This window comes from Epinephelus moara, chromosome 12, assembly GCF_006386435.1.
Source record: "Epinephelus moara isolate mb chromosome 12, YSFRI_EMoa_1.0, whole genome shotgun sequence".
Taxonomy (NCBI): domain Eukaryota; kingdom Metazoa; phylum Chordata; class Actinopteri; order Perciformes; family Serranidae; genus Epinephelus; species Epinephelus moara.
Window position 1 is genome coordinate 2,046,868 of NC_065517.1, and position 19,457 is coordinate 2,066,324.

General features: G+C 44.5%; 1 protein-coding gene across 1 annotated transcript in view; it reads right to left on the reverse strand.

Annotated features, from left to right (window-relative positions):
- Window positions 1–19,457, reverse strand: part of kcnk10a (potassium channel, subfamily K, member 10a) — an 84,365-nt gene that overhangs the window by 35,361 nt on the left and 29,547 nt on the right. The window contains exons 3-4 of the mRNA XM_050058860.1: window positions 10,682–10,799; window positions 4,283–4,443 (exon numbers count right to left, since the gene is read on the reverse strand). Coding sequence (XP_049914817.1) covers window positions 4,283–4,443; window positions 10,682–10,799 — 279 coding nt within the window. The remainder of the gene's footprint in view (window positions 1–4,282; window positions 4,444–10,681; window positions 10,800–19,457) is intronic.

A 19,457-nucleotide genomic window follows, 5' to 3' on the forward strand; every position in this document is an offset into this window, starting at 1 on the left:
AAGCTAGTAACCTTGTGTTTGCAACTCTACCTTTCTGTTTCAGGTCAGAGTCTGTGATCAATTGCCCTCCCTTTAGTGGTCTGGGCCTCTGGGCTGTTCCAAGCCCAGCCGGAGAGAGGTGTTAGCTGTTCAACAGCTGGAGCAAGGAGAGGAAGTTCTGTGGAAGGGAGCAGATCTTGTACAGATGCCTGTGACATCACAGAGTCACATGTCACTGTAAAAGGTCTTGTCCAATCAAGTTTTGGGACTTGAGTCTCACTGAGGTGTGATGTGAGATCTCCTGTGGAGATGGGTGTCGCATAGCCCTCTTTGTTTGAAGACCAAGAGCATGCAGAGGAAAAAGCCTTTAAATTGTCCCGTGATGATTTTACCAAATGATAAATCATCTGTGGTCCTGTGAATCCCAACATATCTTTTAAATGTCTTAGTTCCAGGTTAGCTCTTTCAGAGTCCAAGATCAAAGTAAATAAAATTATTTCTTCCTTAACTCAAAACAGACTGGTCTCTTGCAGTCCTTGTAACTTAAGTTATGTAATAATCACATCTTTTAAATGTCTTGGTTCCAGGTTAGCTCTTTCGGAGTCCAAAATCGGAGTAATTAAATTAACACAAGTTACTTATCTGGGACCATATGATTTAGATAACCATCAAAATGTTTATTTGGTTGGGTGTGTGTTTCGTTTGAATTCCTGTAGCTTCTCTTTGTAGGATTTGTGTAAGAATTTCCCCTGTCGTTGTGCTTCTGCATCCGTGTCTGATGTTCCCTTCGGGTCTCCGGCCGTCTGCTATGACGAAAGGAGTTGCAGCTCTCGGTGGTCTTTGTGGATTGGGGCCGTAATGACGGTGACTGGGAGTCCCCGTGTCACCATGTCCTCTGTAGCTTCCACTGCGTTCTGGTATGTCTGGATGCCATCGTCGTAGTGGACCCGTAGTGCTGCCGGGTAGGGAGTTTGAAACTTTATTTTTCGCTCCCTTAAAGGGATAGTGCACCCAAAAAGGAAAATTCAGCCATTATCTACTCACCCGTATACCAATGGAGACCCTGGTGAAGTTTTAGAGTCCTCACATCCCTTGCAGAGATTGGCGGGCGGAGCGGATAGCACAACGAATGGCAGACGGCGCCCCAGACTAACGTCCAAGAACACAAAATTGAATCCACAAAGTATCTCTAAAAAAAGTTGTTTGGAAAAACGTCATATGAACTCTGTTTTTAGCCTCACTGTAGCCTGCAGCTCTGAACTCTGTTTTTAGCCTCACTGTAGCCTGCAGCTCTGACTGCTTCTCTGCGCTCTGCGTTCACGTGTGCGCGCCTGCGCGAGACCAGTGAAAGCATGAGCTTTGCTCACCCGTGTTTACATCACGTGACACCGGTAGCCACAGTCGCTAAAAGATAATTTGCACTACAGTCTTTTAGCAAAGGACAGCCCAACATGTCTGAAGACTTTGAAATTGAGGAGGAACAGTATTTCTTTGTTGAGCTGTATTTGTTTGAGCCCGAGTATACGGACGGAGTCGAGCACTGGAAACCTGGTGGTGTAGTTGTTTCAAATGCAAAGCAATGCCAATGGGTGAGGTGCAAAGCAATGCCAATGGGTGAGGAAAGTCTTTGCTGCTCAGACTGGGAATTGGCGATGCCTGCAACTGAGAATCTGGACATCAGTACTGACGAGACTGTTGCTCTTCAGAGACCGTGCATCACCGATCACCCTCTTATCACCATCTTATTTATTTATTTATTTATTAGTGGTGTTTGGATTCAGTTACGGCAGACGGACGGCAATTTGAAATGGAATGAAGCCCACAGATGGCAGACAGTAGCTACAAAACAGTAGTCGAACAGGCCACATCCGCCCACAGCACAATGCTTTTAAAGCCCTACGCTATCAAAAGGCAAAATAAATTTATTACATACATTTAAATACATTTATTTTATTTTATGGCCTTGACATTAACCTGTCATATTGTTGAGTTATCAAGGACACTTTTGTGTTTTTGTGTGTATACAGAAACGTTAAAGATATCATTGAGGAAAACGAGGTTGACGCAACGTTGTTAAATCAGGGAATTTGTGTGTCCACCACGACAATGGATCTTAATTGACTGTACATTGGCATTGTTTTTGTGGTACCAGCACGTAATTTTTCACTCATTACATGCTGCCACCACAGAATGCGGTGTTAAGAGGACGTGATCATTTCATGTATTTCTGTGAGATCAGGTTGCCCCGGTTTCACTACAGGCAGATTCACTCGCTACAGGGGCGAGGAAATAAAACCTGAACAGCCAATCAGAGTGATCTCTCTCACCGACAAGCTCCACTGCTGCTGTCCCTGTCCAGATACCTGCCTGGTTTCTCCCTGTCCCTCTTCTATCTATTGCAATGATATAGATAATAAATGTGCAAAGCAAAATTTAGAAATAGAATTAAGAATAGTCCTGAGGTTTCTACCGTTTTTTTCCCTATTAAAGGGTTTTTTTTGGGGAGTTTTTCCTTATCCGCTGCGAGGGTCATAAGGACAGAGGGATGTCGTATGCTGTAAAGCCCTGTGAGGCAAATTGTGATTTGTGATATTGGGCTTTATAAATAAAATTGATTGATTGATTGATAGTGGTGACATAGCCGTGGAAATTAATCGCACAGTCAATTTTGTGCTCTAGATATTTTCTCTCAGCCAGTTATAATCTCTCCTCACCTATGAGAACCCTGCGTGATCATCCTTGCTGGCCTCTGATCCACTGTCTCCTCCCTGACCCTGCTCTTTATATTGTGGCAATAAAGATTAAAAAAATATGTGCAAAGCAATAGTGAGCACAAATTCTTATTTAGGAGGAGTGGGTTTTTTCCTAGCATGAAACTAGCTAGCAAGCGATTTAAGATAGGTAACAATAACATTAGTATTCTTGTTAAAGCCATAGTTGGTAATCCTGTACAGAAACACTTCTTGTTACACTGGGTGAAATGGTCCTTCCATCCTGAGATTAGTCAATACATAATGTGTTCAGAAAAAGGAATGAAAAAAATTCGACCTCTGTGACAGCTGCAGGACTGTAAAAACTCTGACCAATCCCTGCCATTCGGTGCGAATGGAAAGAACCAATCAGATGCCTTCATGTCTCGTATTGCCTGAGCTCCCCTCTGTTCCTCCCTCCCTCCTCCCTGCGCGCACTCATCACGTGTCACTGTTGCCGGAAATATTCAGCACACTCCTCAGCAGAAATACTGAGTTAGCAGGAGTTTGCTGCACAATTGCAGAGAAAATGCAGCTAAAAGTACCACTTCCAGCGTTACTTGTAACGGCTCGCCCCACTAAACAGGCTGAGAAGAGAAAGTCAGAGGCAGAAAAGGCTGCGAAGAAAAAGGCTTTGGATAAAGTGAGAGGACAAACCAGACATCAACAGCAGTCCAGCTTTTGAAGAGACAACTGAGGGAGCTGAAGGGCCTGAAAAGTGATGCAGAGGTTTCTGTCTTTCTGTTGGACAGGTAATTATTTGTTTGCTTTGGGGGGATTTGTTATTTTACTCGGCTCTCCTCTGCTCTGCTGACTGCAGGATGCGCGTTCAGGCATGTCTGGGCTCGTGGCTTTGGACGGAGCACTGACGGGAGGGGGAGCAGGGGGTGGAGTTTAGAGGAGGTGCCACTTTCAAATCTTGCTAGCTCTCCAACATTACCAACTATAGCTTCAAATCTTGCTAGCTCTCCAACATTACCAACTATAGCTTTAACTATCTTAACTTGATATATTGGCATCTATTAATTAGTCATCATTTAGCTAACATTATCTACATGCAACAGCATTATTCAACTTACACGGTTTGTTTGGAAGAAACTGTGCAAGGTTTTTTGCTTCTTGCTGGCTGGTTTGCTGAACATAGTTAACACAGAGGCACTGCCCAGCAGCACACCTCTGGTCTGTGTGCGATTGATTCAGATCACAACATGACAGCATGTGTATGCCGCCTGGTGCCACCTACTCATGGTGCGTTTAAAGACAGCTCGGAAAAACACGTTACCACATGTTAAAAACAAATTGAATTGTGGTAACAGCTGTAAAAAGTGCGGGGGACAGAGGGCACAGATACGGGAAGTGCGCCCCCTGTCCCCTGTGCCCCCCCCTTAAATTACGTCCGTGCCTGCACACACAGATTCTAGATTAACAAAGGGGATGCTTTTTGGTCAATTTTCTAACAAAGGGGATGGCATCCCCCCTCATCCCCCCTCAATTCGAAAGGGGATGGCATCCCCCCTCATCCCCCCTCAATTCGACCACTGGTTGTGACTCACCCGGAACATCTTCTCCACCTTGGCGATGCTTTTGACAAATATGGTCCCAAGCTGGTCCCCGACACCTGCCAGGAGGAATCCAAACAGCGGTATTCCAAATATTGCATACAGAATGCAGAAGATTTTCCCTCCCTCAGTGCTTGGGGCGATGTTACCATATCCTGAAGAAGAGAAAGGAGACAAAGAGGGGTTTTACAGGACTACATGAAGCAAGCACAATCACTGCATGTTTTTAATTCACTAGTGCGAACAAAAGCAATTTGTCTGTTGTCCAATCAGATCCCGTCAGCTGCTGTACTGAAAATGTTCTTGAATTATAGGCTCTGATTTTCAAGGCCAGCTTAGCACTATAAATAAAAGTGGAAAACAAGGTTAAGGAACTTAAAAAGCCCCTGAAAAACTTCTAAGGCACCCTCCAGTTGTTTAACCTTTCATCTTACTGCAGCTAGACAGAAGTGGACTCCAGGACCCACGGACATCACCACTGGGTGTGGTCACAGATTCAACAGAGCACACTTCTGACCATAGCCAACTGCACCCATCACTAATGCTGGGAGTGGTAAAGATGAAACAGGCTTGGAACTTCAACCAGAGAGGGTGGCAAAACTTTTCAGCCTGTTGTTAAGTTACTCTCTAAGCAAGCCATGGCCCGGTATTTCTGCAGCCTATGGTTTACACCACTGGTTCCCAACCTGGGGATCCGAACCCCACTAGGGGTCACCAAAGCATATACAGTGGGCCTGTACCTCAGAATTTCATACACTTCTGTGAAGAAAACTAAATGATTATTTTTAAAGTTTAGATTTTTATTCAAAATCTAAACCTAAAAAAATCTTACAGGATAAGGGCTCAATGAAGATCTGATCACAAACTATATTCACAGAGCCTTCACTCTCTGCTAAACAGCCTCGTCCTGCACTACAAAGGTACACAGTTTTAACAACCAAAGAGCTAATAGAGCAATGGCCAAGCATCAGGGCAAAGAAAACACTTGATATGTCAAAAAAAATAAGCCTTTTAAGTATGTATGTTTGTTGCAAATTAAAAATTACATAATACAGATAGATAATCATATAAAAAGTGCCTAAGAACACCAGGAAAAATCATCTTTGATTCAATATTCATTCAAAATAATCTGCTCAATATTCACCCAAAACCCCCATTTTACACAAACTTCCTGCAGTTATGTACAGTTTATCAGTTATTCTGTTACAGTTGTGCATTGAATATAACAGGGTATCCGGTATTCGTTTTATTAAAAAACAAAGATGAACCGATAACATAAAAAAAATAGGCTATTATGGGTGCGTTCGTAAAATGTCTCTGAGAGCGCCTGCAGTGTCTCATAAGTCTCCTCCGACCATCTCCTCACTGTCCTCATGGTCGCAGGCTGGCTCTTGACTAGTGGTACATAGCAGGGGTTGAGGTGCACCAGGTTGTGGTCTGACCTACCCAGAGGGGGGAGGGGGGAGCAGCTGTATGCATCTTTGGCGTTTGCATACAGCAAGTCCAGTGTTCTCTCCTCTCTGGTAGGACAGCTCACATACTGTGTGAATGTGGGCAATGTTGTTGCCATGGTGACATGGTTGAAGTCACCCGAGATAGCTATGAAGGCACTCGGGTGTTTAGTCTGCAGGCGGGCTATGGCGGAGTGAATGACGTCACATGCCGACGTCGGGTTGGCAGAGGGGGGGATGTAAACAGTTACAATAATGGCATGTGAAAACTCCCTGGGCAAATAATACGGCCTGAGTCCAACAGCAAACAGTTCAATGTCCGGGCAACAGATACGTTCCTTAATGGAAATATGGTCAGGACTGCACCAGCGGTTATTTACTAGAACAGCAAGCCCCCCTCCTTTGCGCTTACCGCTCTCGGTGCAGTCCCGGTCGGCCCGAACAGTCTGGAAGCCGCTGATGGAGACGTTGTTGTCGGGAATGTCCTGGTGAAGCCATGTCTCAGTGAAGCACATAAGACTACATTCCCGGTACTCCTTCTGACTTTTGGCGACCGCTGTCAGCTCGTCCATCTTATTTGCCAGTGACCTCACGTTGCCCATGACGAGAGAGGGGAGACACGGCTTATATCTTCTCTTCTCCATAAGCCTCCGTTGTCTCAACCCTGCTTTTTTCCGCCGCTGTTTACTTCCTCCCCTGCATCCTCTGTGTGTTTTCCTCCACAGTTCAGCTGGTATCTCCGATGTTCCGGCCGCCAAGCCGGCCGGCCTCAGCGCAATCAGCTGATCTCTGGAGTAAACAATGCGGCCATGAAGTTGTTGCGCAATGGTGCCGGGTCCGAATGAAATAAGTAATTCCAGGGTGAGGAAAACGAGTACAACTCTCTCAATCAGCATGTTTTGAGAGGGCGCAGTTTCAAAATGACAATCTCAAAAAGCCAGCACAAATACCAAACTTAATAAAGCAAAAAAGTAAGAAAACCGAGAAAACAAGCAGGAGCGACTGCAACAGGCTGCACGCGCGGGCGCATGCGCACTACTTCCCTGTTAGTCGCCGAGAGTGGCAAATCTCCATTGCTAGTTTCTGTGCCAATCCTAGCTTTGCACCACCACAACCTAGTGCCAACGTTAACGTTACACTGCCACCGGCAGCTGCACCTGAAGCCACAGCTACGACCTGGGCTACTAGGACAGCCACCTCTGCCTCCTCATCCTCTGCCGACATCAGGGTAGCTCTGGGCGGCACAGCAACGCTGCGTGTGGAGGTGATATGGTGTCTCCACACTGTGGTGAAACACCAGTCACTGAACTCAAATGAAAACATGTCTGAAGTTTTCATGGCCATGTTTCCAGATTCGGAGATAGCTAAGTCATTTGTCTATGGCAAGGACAAATCTGGATACATCATACGATTTGGGCTAGCACCATACTTCAAGCACGGAAAAGCTGACGACCTGTTGCATCACATCAAAGTAAGTTTATTTACAAGCATTTCATTTTCAATTTTTGATACTTATGGACAATAGTGTGGCTAAAGTGTAGATTAATAGATGAAATTTGGGATGTCGCAAGTGACTTGACACAGGTTGATGGGATTGGAGAGTAGGAGATCTTCGATTTTTTAACAAACAGAACTCAGAAAGTGAAAGTGAACGGGCATGTGTCTAACGTTTTAACTTCATCTACTGGTTCACCCCAAGGCTGCGTCCTTTCACCACTACTGTATATACTGTACACCAATGACTGTCGGAGTCAGTACGACGATAGATTCATCCTAAAATTTGACCCTCATGACCCTTTTCTACAAATCTTGTATTGAGTCTGTGCTCACTTTTTCATTATTGTGCTGGTATGGGAACCTCAGTGTCAAGGCAAAGAATTCACTTAACTGGATAGTTAAGTTGAGCAGCAAGATTCTGGGAGTGCAACAGAGTCTGTTGTCTGATCTGTTCACTAGACAGATGGGGAGGAAAGCTAGAAGCATCCTGTCTGATGCCACCCACCCCCTGTTCAACGAATTTCAGTCTTTACCCTCTGGCTGTAGGTTCAGGTTCCCTCCTGTTAAGACAAACAGGTACAAGTACTCGTTTATTCCTTCAGCCATCTCTATCCTTAATTCAGGCCAGAGGGGAGGTAACTAGCCCCTACCTGGCTGTGGAGGAGTTACATGTCGCACTTTATATTCAGTGTATTTATACTCTCATGTTTCTATTTATTGTTCTTGCTTTTTGATCTAGTGCTCACTGTTTTTTTTCTGTTTTTTTTTTGGGAATGTGCTATTTATGTGTATATATGTACTGTACCCATTTGTTTTAGTGTTTAGTGCAAAATCAATTGCCCCTTGGGGACATAAATAAAGTTGAAGTTGAAGTTGAAGTTGAAGTTGAGCCATGGATGGTAAAGAGGAGCTCAATTATCACTTTTGTCCACCTGTGGCAGTAATTTGACAGATGATGTGGGCCATATATTAAAATACTCTCTCGAAACTGAGTTTAATTTGAGAGATTGTTGGTGTTTAAAAACCATTCCTAAAAAAAAAAAAGACAATTACAATCACTTTTTAGAAATACTTTTTTTACATAGTATGTGAGCTGTCCTACCAGAGAGGAGAGAACACTGGACTTGCTGTATGCTAACGCCAAAGATGCAAACAGCTGAAGATAAGGGAGGCTAAGGAGAGGTACAGGAGGACGCTGGAGAGGAAACTCCAGCAGAACAACATGAGAAAGGTCTGGAGTGGAATGAGGCCCATCACTGGCTTCAGGACCAACAACCACAGAGGAGTTGAAGGCAGCGTGGACAGGGCAAATGAACTGAATCTGTTTTTTAACAGATTTGACACTGCTGGACCTGCCCATCCCCCCCTCGACTCTTCTGCTGTCTGTCTTGGTCAACCATCTCCCACTCCGCCCTCCTCCCCCACTCCTCCCTCTCACACTTCAACACCCTCCTGCTTGACCCCCCCTCCTCCTCCTCCTCACACCTCCTCTCCCCGTGGTCAGACTGACTGCTCTCTCCATCATGAGGACTACACCCCTCCCCCACGTGTCATCACCTCCACAATGTGCTTCACTGCTGACCATGTGAGAAGACAGCTGATGAGACTCCACTCAAATAAGGCTGCAGGCCCTGATGGTGTCAGCCCCAGGGTGCTCAAAGCCTGTGCCCCCCAGCTATGTGGAGTACTTCAGCATGTCTTCAACATGAGCCTGAGTCTCCAGAGGGTCCCCTTGCTGTGGAAGACATCCTGCCTCGTTCCTGTGCCAAAGACGTCGCGTCCCAGTGGCTCCAAGGACTACAGACCCGTGGCATTGACCTCCCACATCATGAAGACCCTGGAGAGACTCGTCTTGGAGCAGCTCCGGCCCATGGTCAAGCCACTTTTGGACCCCCTCCAGTTCGCCTATCAGCCCCGACTTGGAGTTGAGGACGCCATCATCTACCTGCTCAACCGTGTCTACGCCCATTTGGATAAGCCGGCGAGCACTGTGAGGGTCATGTTTTTTGACTTCTCTAGTGCGTTCAACACCATCCGTCCAGCTCTACTGGGTGACAAGCTGACAGCAATGCAGGTGGATGCCCCCCTGGTGTCCTGGATTGTAGACTACTTGACTGGCAGACCACAGTATGTGCGCTTGCAACGCTGTGTGTCAGACAGAGTGGTCAGCAATACCGGGGCCCCGCAGGGGACTGTCCTCTCTCCCTTCCTCTTCACCCTCTACACCACGGACTTCAGCTATTGCACTGAGACCTGCCATCTTCAGAAGTTTTCTGATGACTCTGCTATAGTTGGATGTATCAGCAAGGGTGATGAGGATGAGTACAGGGCTGTTGTGGATAACTTTGTCACATGGTGTGAGCAGAACCATCTGCAGCTCAACGTGGCAAAGACAAAGGAACTGGCTGTGGATCTGAGGAGGACCAAGACACCGGTGACCCCTGTTTCCATCCAGGGGGTCAGTGTGGACATTGTGGAGGACTATAAGTACCTGGGGGTACACACTGACAATAAACTGGACTGGGCTAAGAACACTAACGCTCTCTACAGGAAGGGCCAGAGCCGTCTCTATTTTCTGAGGCGACTGAGGTCCTTCAACATCTGCCGGACTATGCTCAGGATTTTCTATGAGTCTGTGGTGGCCAGTGCTATCCTCTATGCTGTTGTGTGCTGGGGCAGCAAGCTGAGGGTAGCAGATGCCAACAGACTCAACAAACTGATCCGCAAGGCCAGTGACGTTGTGGGAACGGAGTGTGACTCTCTGATGGTGGTGTCAGAGAGGAGGATGCTGTCTAAGCTACGAACTATCTTGGACAATGTCTCATACCCACTCCACCATGTGCTGGTCAGTGGGAGACTCATACCACCAAGATGTACCACTGAGCGCCACAGGAAATCATTCCTGCCTGTGGCCATCAAACTGTACAACTCCTCCCTCTGAGTGGCCCTGAGACTTTTTCCACACACACTGCAATAATCCAATGTAACTTGTGCAATAACCCCATTTCACCTTGACTGTATATATTCTGTTTGTGTAAATAATCTTGTTCAACTTACAATATATATATATATATATGTATATATATATATATTTATTTACGTTTATGTTTGTTAATAATTCCTGTTTATTTAACTATATATTTGTAAATAATATTGTTTAAATTTCTTATATTTTCACGTATCTTTCCTCTCTTGCAAGGAGCACCTGTAACATAAATAATTTCCCCTCGGGGATCAATAAAGTATTTCTGATTCTGATTCTGATTTGTCTTTAGATTAACATGTCTGAGGATGAAGCCAGCTAATCTGCATCTTGCATTTATTCATAGATAGGTGGAGTATGGAGAAAATGATTTTGTACATCCAGCACACAATGCAACATACAATGCACTCCCTGTATTGATCTCTATTGTTGTGTTCAGTGTGAGCCATTGAGTCACATTACCTATGGTTGTAATGACAGTCCCAGCAAAGAAGAAGGCACTACCCAGATCCCAGTGGCTGGAGTTGTAGGAGGTATCACCGATGGGATTCACCCCAGCATTCACAGCCTCCACAGAGTGCTGGGAAGAGAAGGAGAGACAGGGGCACATAATAAAAACCTAGTGTGACTCTGGTTGTTGCTGATTCTGTCTACTGTGCTTTGGATTAAGCATCTGGCTAAAATGACCAACTCTCCATACTTGTGTCTGCTGGGTTCTGAGAAGACAGTTTTCCCTGTGTAACGAGTGTGAATGGGACACGAAGGAGGATGACTCAACAAACTGTTTCCTGCATTTATTCGCTCCTGCAGAAGAAGATATCCTTTCTTTGGCACTTCTGCACCTAAACATGCAGACATGCACAGTGTTTACACTTGGAAATGCAAGCTGTGTTGCATAGGTTACATGACACAGGGCGGACTGCCCTAGTGCAAATCGCACCCCCCCAAAAAAAGTGAAACTAAAAACGTTTATAAAACTTATATTAATGGGTAAAACAACACAAAACAGCTTGGTAACATAATAATATGCAACAGTGAACAATATGCACCGAAGATATCAACATAAATGGCTCAAATTCCAAAGAAAATAAAACAAAATCACAGCAGCATTTTCTCATACACTTACCCCGAGCAACGCCAAACAGCACTGTTAGGGCAGCAAGTTTTTTTTTTTCTAGGATGGCAAGGCAAGACCCGCCCTACTCTGCCTTACTCCGCCTCCGATTGACTTACCCTGACATTCTTACACTAACCCTAACCAATCTCATTCCTCATGCCTAAACCTAACCAATCCAGCCAAAAAAGGCAATGACTACTAGCCAATCAGGCTACGGAGCCCAGGAGGTACGGAAAAGTCAGAATGCAGGAAAGTTGTTTCCACAAGAAAAATTTATAAAATTGTAGTAAATAAAAATAACTCAATGAGATAAAATTCACAAAAACAAATTGGAAATAATAATTAATAAGGTGCATTTTTAACTCAGTTACACCTGCTGCTGTTGTGAAGTACAAGAAGACTATGTAAAAGAAGATATTCTTTATTCATTTTTTTTTTCACTCTGTTGTCATATACACACAGGCCCAAAATGCACTCAAATGCACAAACAGCACCTACACATGCATTAAATGGAGAGATTGTTGGGGGTTCAGTGTCTTGCTCAAGGGCACCTTGGCAGTGCGTACGGGGGCCAAGTCCCTATGGACTGAACTACTGAGTTGATAGTTGATTGTATGATCCAAAATATTTCAGTCATAGTTAACACAAACAAATCAGAAAACAACAGGAGCACCAGTCTATACAGTATGATGCAGCTGTGCACAAAGTCCTTCTATTGTCCAGCTTATATGATCCCTTTTTTCAGTGTGCACTCTGGCCTTTTAGCCTTCGTTGAGACCGCTGAAAAACCGAGACAAGCCAGTTTAGATTCATTTCCTGTATCTGTATCATGTGGGTTTCGCCACTGTCCAGACACTTTAGGAGACTAGCGGCAGTCCATTCATTCCAATGGTAGAAGTGAACAATCTTATTAGATCATATAATTTAGTGGACATATGGAGGCTTCTTTACCCCACAAGCAAAGATTTTCCCTATTTTCTGCAGTGCACACATCCTACTCAAGGATTGCTTACTGCTGTGGGTGTGTGCTCTGTGCTAAGGTTTGCTGCTGTTAGCTGCTGAACGAGGGGCTATAGCCACACAGCAGCTCTTGGTCCTTGGTTTGGGGTGGTTTGTACTGTGCAACCATATATGTGCTACTGGCTTGACTGCTAAAGAGAAACTTGCTGTGAGGGTCGCGTATGTTACTGTGCTACTGTGTTAGCTGCTAAGCAGAGTCTGTAGCTGTGTGGTGGCTCGTTCTGTGGCTCGTTGCATTTTTATCCACCACTCTCTCTCTCCATCATCCTCATAATTCACAATGAAACCAAAGTGGCTCCAAACACCAGACCTGTAGGTTATTTGAGGATCTTGTATTTCTGGTCTGGTAAAGATGTTACTAACCATCAGTTTTGATTACTCTGAAATATTACCATTGTATTTTTTAACCTTGATCAGCCTATTGGAATTTCCAGCTCAAGCTGGTAGCTGATAACCAGCTTGGCCAGTTTGAGCTAGGTTTTTGACAGTTGGTAGCTGGCCTACCTGTACTACTGGTCACACCAGCTACCAGCTCCTATTCTTAGATTGTTACCACTTAATCATCTCAGATTCTCACCAGTTACCAGCTCGATGTCCAGCCATTACCACCAGGCCCAGCTAAGGCCAGTGTTGTGTTGAAGGCTATTTTCCCATTGAAATATGTTTTCCCCCTTTCTAAACCTGGACCAAACCTTTAGCCCTAGCGCTAAACACTGAACGGGGCCGTCGCATTAATAGGGGGGAAACACTTTGATTTGATGAGGAAACACATTTCAATACAACACTGGCCATACACCAAATGACTTTTCAAGCAATTTCACTGATGCAGATAAATTTGCTAAAAAGTGCTATTAGTCACAGCATCTAAGTGACAAAGAAAACAATGATTAAAATATAAAAAATAAAACAAAAGGTTGTCCATGTGCCAAGTACAGAAATCATAATGTCATAAGACACAGCCCTTAGGATAAACAGAAATATTTAAACAAAATTATAATTAGCCCCACTATGTTGTGCTGGTAATGTCATTTAGAGCTGGAGACCGCACTGGAGTCAGCGCAAACTGCACGGTATCTGGGAAAAGCAACTCTTCTTTGGGTGACTGAGATTGTCAATGCAGGACGTGATCAGACTGTGTCAGCAATAACAGTCTGTCGACAATTACATAAAGAGGGATATTATATTAGGATCGCAGTGCATAAACCCCTTATTACAAAGATGAACGCACAATTGAGAGTTTGGTGCAAAGACAAGTAGCGGATCCTGATATGGGCCGAATGGGTGTTTGCCCAGGGTGGCACCTAGTCATGATGTGTGGGGGGGCTGCAGGAGCGGCAAGTGCTGGAATTTGTAATTTACGTGACAACGCGTGAACGCACACAGGCTCCGCTCCAATTGACTGTGTGTACAGTGCTGTGCTGTGCTGCTGTGTGAGCTGCGTGTTACACACTGTCCATAACAATAACTATGTCAGGTAACAAACTGTGTCGGACTCGGGTTGTTTTCGGTCGGTGTGTGTGTGTGTGTGTGCGCATTGGGGCGGAACTCCACCGTGCGCGATACAGAGAGCAGAGGAGAATTGTAAATACGCGACCATGTAGAGACAGAAATGACATGCCTTCATGTAAATAAGATAAATAACATAAGGCTATTTAGTTTGTTTATTACAAGGACAAGGTATAGACCTGTTCTATAGGAAAGGTAACCTTAAATTACTTCTGTTGTAATCTGGCGCAACATAGAAAATAAAATTAAATAAAATTAACTTGACCTTCAAGGGGGGCTACTATTATATTAGGGGGCGCCACACTGCTTGTGATTCTCAGTTCAGAGGCCAAATAATTAAAAAAAGGGGGTGTCGCCCAGGGCGCCATTTAGGCTAAAAACCGCCACTGGCAAAGACCATAGGCACTGGTCTACAGAGGTGTGGGAAAAAGTTATTTGCTCAGATGAGTCTTCCATCACTATAACCTTGACATGTGCGGCTAACACCAAGAGAACAGTACATGTCTAAATGCTTGATCTCACAGTGAGGGGATCCACTGGGTCTGTTATGCTGGGGGGGTCATTTTGCTGGAAGGGTCTGGGTCAACTTGTCATCTTAGAGAAAAGGGTCTCTGCAAATCAGTACAGAGTTGTTGTGAGTAATCACCTTTATCCTATGATAAAACAATTTCTTTCCTAAAAAATACACCAGCCAATTCCCCAGCCACCACACAGCTAGAACAGTAACATACAGAATACAAATACACATAGTATACAATAACATAATACAGAACTGCATGTTAATTCAATACAATATACAACAATATACAAAAAAAAAAATGTTCACTTCATTTTAGTTGTGCTGAGTGCCACAATGCAAACGTGATATCCACAGAAAAATTCTTTGCTCAACAAACCAGTGTATCTTTGTTAAAGCACATTTGTTGATGCTGTTTGTTTTTCACGTAATGATAAAGGAACCTGTGTTTGTTAAAGCACATTTGTTGATGCTGTTTGTTTTTCACGTAATGATAAAGGAACCTGTGTTTCCTCTGTTCTGATGCAGTTTCTCCAGCTAACGCTGTTTACTGCAGCCTCTGTGTCTCAGACACCGGACAGCATACACCTGTATGAGTCTATCTTTCATCATGGCTTCCCTGCTTTCATCTCATCCCACACTGTCCTTAAATTATGGCTGAAGTGCAGACAGACATCAGGAGGAGGCATCACACTCAGTGCTAGTCTGCCCTGTGAGTGGCCGTCCTGCCAGATGGAGTCTCAGTGTAATGAGCCACACTCTGGCATGACAGAAAACTGTGTGGCCAGCTGAAGGGCAATCAGACAAGGACACAACTGATCCACCTTACCCACAGAAAGTCAAACTCTGACACAAAAAAGTTCCACTTTGTCCCAAACTTGTAGGTTTTCCACAGATATCAAGCCTGAGTTTGGACTTTATCTTATTACATATCAATAAATAAGGAATAATAATATCACATGAGAGGGAGTGCTGTTGTACAGAATATCAGCCGGGCTGTGATTCAGTCAACCAAGCACCATTTTCTTATTAACAGTAATAACTGACAGCAGGTTATCATATAACTTATTTTATGTGTTTTTAATTTCTCTCTCTGTCTTTATCTTCGTTTCTTTGTTTAGGTCTACACATTACTGCAGCCTGCCTGCTTTATGGACATTTATCTGTATGTTTATATTTATTGTAAAATAACCTGGCCCCAGATAAGCAGATGGATGGATGGATGGATGGATGGATGGATGGATGGATATTAACAGTTTAGAGCACCTGTAAAGTGGATTGATACATGTATAGTTAAAAGTGCTGTTTTACTCCATATTGGCACTCATGGAATACCACTTCAAATTTGTTCAAAACTAAGCATTTTATAATGGAAAATGTCTGTGATTCTGTGGCACTCTGATAAATAAACACACTTCTGGGTGTGACATAAAGCAACAATGTAAGGTACTGAGATGTAATATACTGTAATATGTGATTAACTAAGGATGGAGTCATTTAATATAGAAAGAGAAAGAAACATCGTAAGGGGCTACTTTCTACGGCCCTTCAAAAATTGTAGATGATCTTGTTCCAGGAATGGTTATACCCGATTAAAGGTAATGCTATGTAACTGTGTAATTTTGAGGTAATAATGTTTTTTCCTCGAGCACTAAGCTTGCTCCTAACAGACAAACAAACTGAACCAACACTAGAGCTAGAAAACTACATTTTCCACAATGGCGTCCTTTCACATTGTTGGCTGCTGCTTAATATTTGTCCATGTTTCTGGATGGTTCTGGTAATCCATGTTTTCTGGTTGTGGAATGATTTAACTTTCTACACATCCTGACCTCAACAGGTCGGCTGCATGGTCACGACCCACAAACCATAGCAGTTCCAGTTTATTTCCAATGCCTGTACAATGGTTAGCAGGATGCTAGTTGAACTGGTGTCCATTCTTCTCCATCTTCCTTGGTGTTTACTGATGTTTACATCTGAAACATACTGCAAGCTAGCAGCTAGCTAGAAGTTGGCAAGCGGAGAGTTTACAGACTGGTAAGTTGATTTCCTCAAACTGAAGAAGATCTGCAACCACATGCCGCCACCACACAAAAAGCACCGCCAAGAGATTCTCAAGCTGACAGACAGGTAGGTAGACGTGCTTGTGCCTAACTCGTAGTTCCTTCCTTTCAACCAAAAAAAAAGCACCTTTACCTTTGTCCTATACAGTGTGTGCCAGCTGTACAGGCTCTCTACAATGCCAGAGACGCCTATTACTCATCATTAGTAGAGGAAAAATAAAAACAACTGCAGGTTTCTTTGCAGCACTGTAGCCAGGCTGACACTTAGGCCTCTAGTTTCGCAGACCGGGCGAGGCGGAGGCGCAGTGCACCTGCGCTTCGCCAACTGGGTGTGGCCAGGCGGATTTTGCAAGTTTGGCACACCGTGCGAGCTGGCGCAGCTACTCCTCTTTCCCACCTCCATCCCCCCTGCCTGCGCAAGTCGGAAAGAGGGAGGAGAGAAGGCATGGAGTGGGTTTTACACACATCACACCAATCAAATGAGCCCCTCTCCTCGCCCTTAAATGCGCCACGCGAAGGCGTAATGACTGTTTACTCAATTCGCCATGGCAGAAGAGAGCAGCAGCGTCAGATGGGCAAACTTCTCCCAGGAGGAAACTGATGTTTTGGTCCGGGAGGTCCAAGCTCGCAGTGTCCGAATATACGGAACTGCTAGCAGACCTCCACGGGCTGATTATGCAAAGGTAGCCTGGAAGGAGGTCACCACAATTGTAAATCAATGTTGCGTTTCTCTCGTGCGAGCGCGCACGCTCTCTCTTTCTCTCTCGCAGTCTCACTCTGTTTCTTTTCTTTTGACTTTTCTAAGATGACAGATGCTGAATATATACTCCCTATCTGATGCTGTGGCTGTTTGTGGTTGGCTGAGAGGGATGTGAACTCATTAGTTTTGTTAAACAAATCAGGTTGGGTTTCCATTACGCGTGCCAAACGTGCCAAACGGTGCCAATCCCCTTTGATCTGACATCAGATGTGACGGGACAGTCGATATCGAGATACATTTATGTGCTGATTGCAGATAGTTGCATTGAATAGTGTTTCTTTGGGTATTTATTGCATCGTTAATGTGCCTGACATTCTGGAAACCTGCCTGTGAGGTTTTGGTGACGTGTGCGCACTGTCCGCTGGTCAGCCAAACTTCGGCTTCCACCGGCTGCGCTCCCCCTGCGTTGACAGTAGACCTGGTTTCAGCTGGTGAGCTTTTAGCGCACCTTCGGCGAAGCCTTTTGGCACGAAACTGTCACTGCGCCAAGCTGGATCTGTCGACACATCCCCCTGCTGCGCCGCCACACCCATCTCAGCGCACCAAAGCGTTGAATATATTTTGATTAAGGTCTAACTAAAATATTATTTTGGGAATAATAATATATTTTGTGTATTATTGTAGTCTATATTTCTAGACTCTACCGTTTTTTCCCCCCCGTTAAAGGTTTTTTTTTGGGGAGTTTTTCCTTATCCGCTGTGAGGGTACTAAGGACAGAGGGATGTCGTATGCTGTAAAGCCCTGTGAGGCAAATTGTGATTTGTGATATTGGGCTTTATAAATAAAACTGAATTGAACTGAATTGACTATGCAAGTCTACGAGTGCCTAGACCTAGGCCATTTCATTTCATTTTTGACATTTACAAAGCTCTCCAAATGCCTTTTGACATAGCTGTGGAAATTAATTGCAAAGTGACTTTTATGCTATAGATATGTTTTCTCAGCCAGTTATATTCTCTTCTCACCTGTGAAGAGGGCCCACCCGCTGTGCCGATGGGCCACTGTGCCGATGGTCCGTTGTGCCGACTGGCCACGGTGTAGATGGTCCGTTGTGCCGATGGCCCGCACACGCACGCACAGTCACACACAATATCAGCGTGATGATGAGTTCTGAGGGAGGGGGGAGCTCACTCCCTGCATGTGAATGCTCTCTCCCTCGCGCACGTTTGATAGCAAGCCCATGTGACCAATCCCTGTTGGCTTTCACTCCATCTATAACTCGCTCTACCGAACTCTCTCTCTGATTTTCTCTCTCTTTCTCTAAATAAAAATACTCCCTCCCTGCACTGTCCGCGGTCCTGAATCAGTGGACGGAGGTTGTCAATTCTTAGTGCGAGACTGACACAAAATGAACAATTCAATTTTAAAATAATACTGAGATTAATTAGTCAGTATTAAAATAATACTGAGATTAATTAGTCTCAAAGTACACTGTTGTTTTTGACAAGAGAGCGCACACAGAGACGCCAAATTTTATACTTTTTTTTGCTTCATTTCACCATTTTCATCCAAATTTTATGACAAAATTTATGTACAAAATTTTGCCTTTTTTTCCTGGAAATTTTATGACTTTTTTTTCTAGAAATTTGATCACTTTTTTACTAAAATTTTCTCTTAACATTTTTTCAATTCAGCATCTCACACACAATTCGAACTCAAACTGGGACTCGGGTCTGTGATTTGTTTAAAAAACATTGTTAAGTGGCACAGGACATCCAAAAGGTTGCTGACCCCTGGTATGGCTGAAGCACCACGGACAGCGCCAATGCATCTATCACTGTAGCTCAGAGGCTCTGATGCCTGAGTCAGAGCATGTGAGCAGAGTTGGAGCTGGAGCTGCCTGGGGCGAGGAGCAGGAGGATTTTGTATGTCGGGTGACGTCAGATAATATGGGACATCAGTTAATACGGGACATATAAGGTCTGAGGTATTTTGCAATTCAAATATTAGCAGCCAATCACAAAAAACGATTTTGAGTTGTTGCTATAGCACCTCCTGATAGAAAACAATCAATTTGATTGGTCACTGGTAACGGGCAGCACGGTGGTGTGGTGGTTAGCACTGTCACCTCACAGCAAGAGGGTTGCTGGTTCGATCCCGGGTGTGGGAGCCCTTCTGTGCGGAGTTTGCATGTTCTCCCCGTGTCAGCGTGGGTTCTCTCTGGGCACTCCAGCTTCCTCCCACAGTCCAAAGACATGCAGATTGGGGACTAGGTTAATTGATGACTCTAAATTGTCCATAGGTGTGAATGTGAG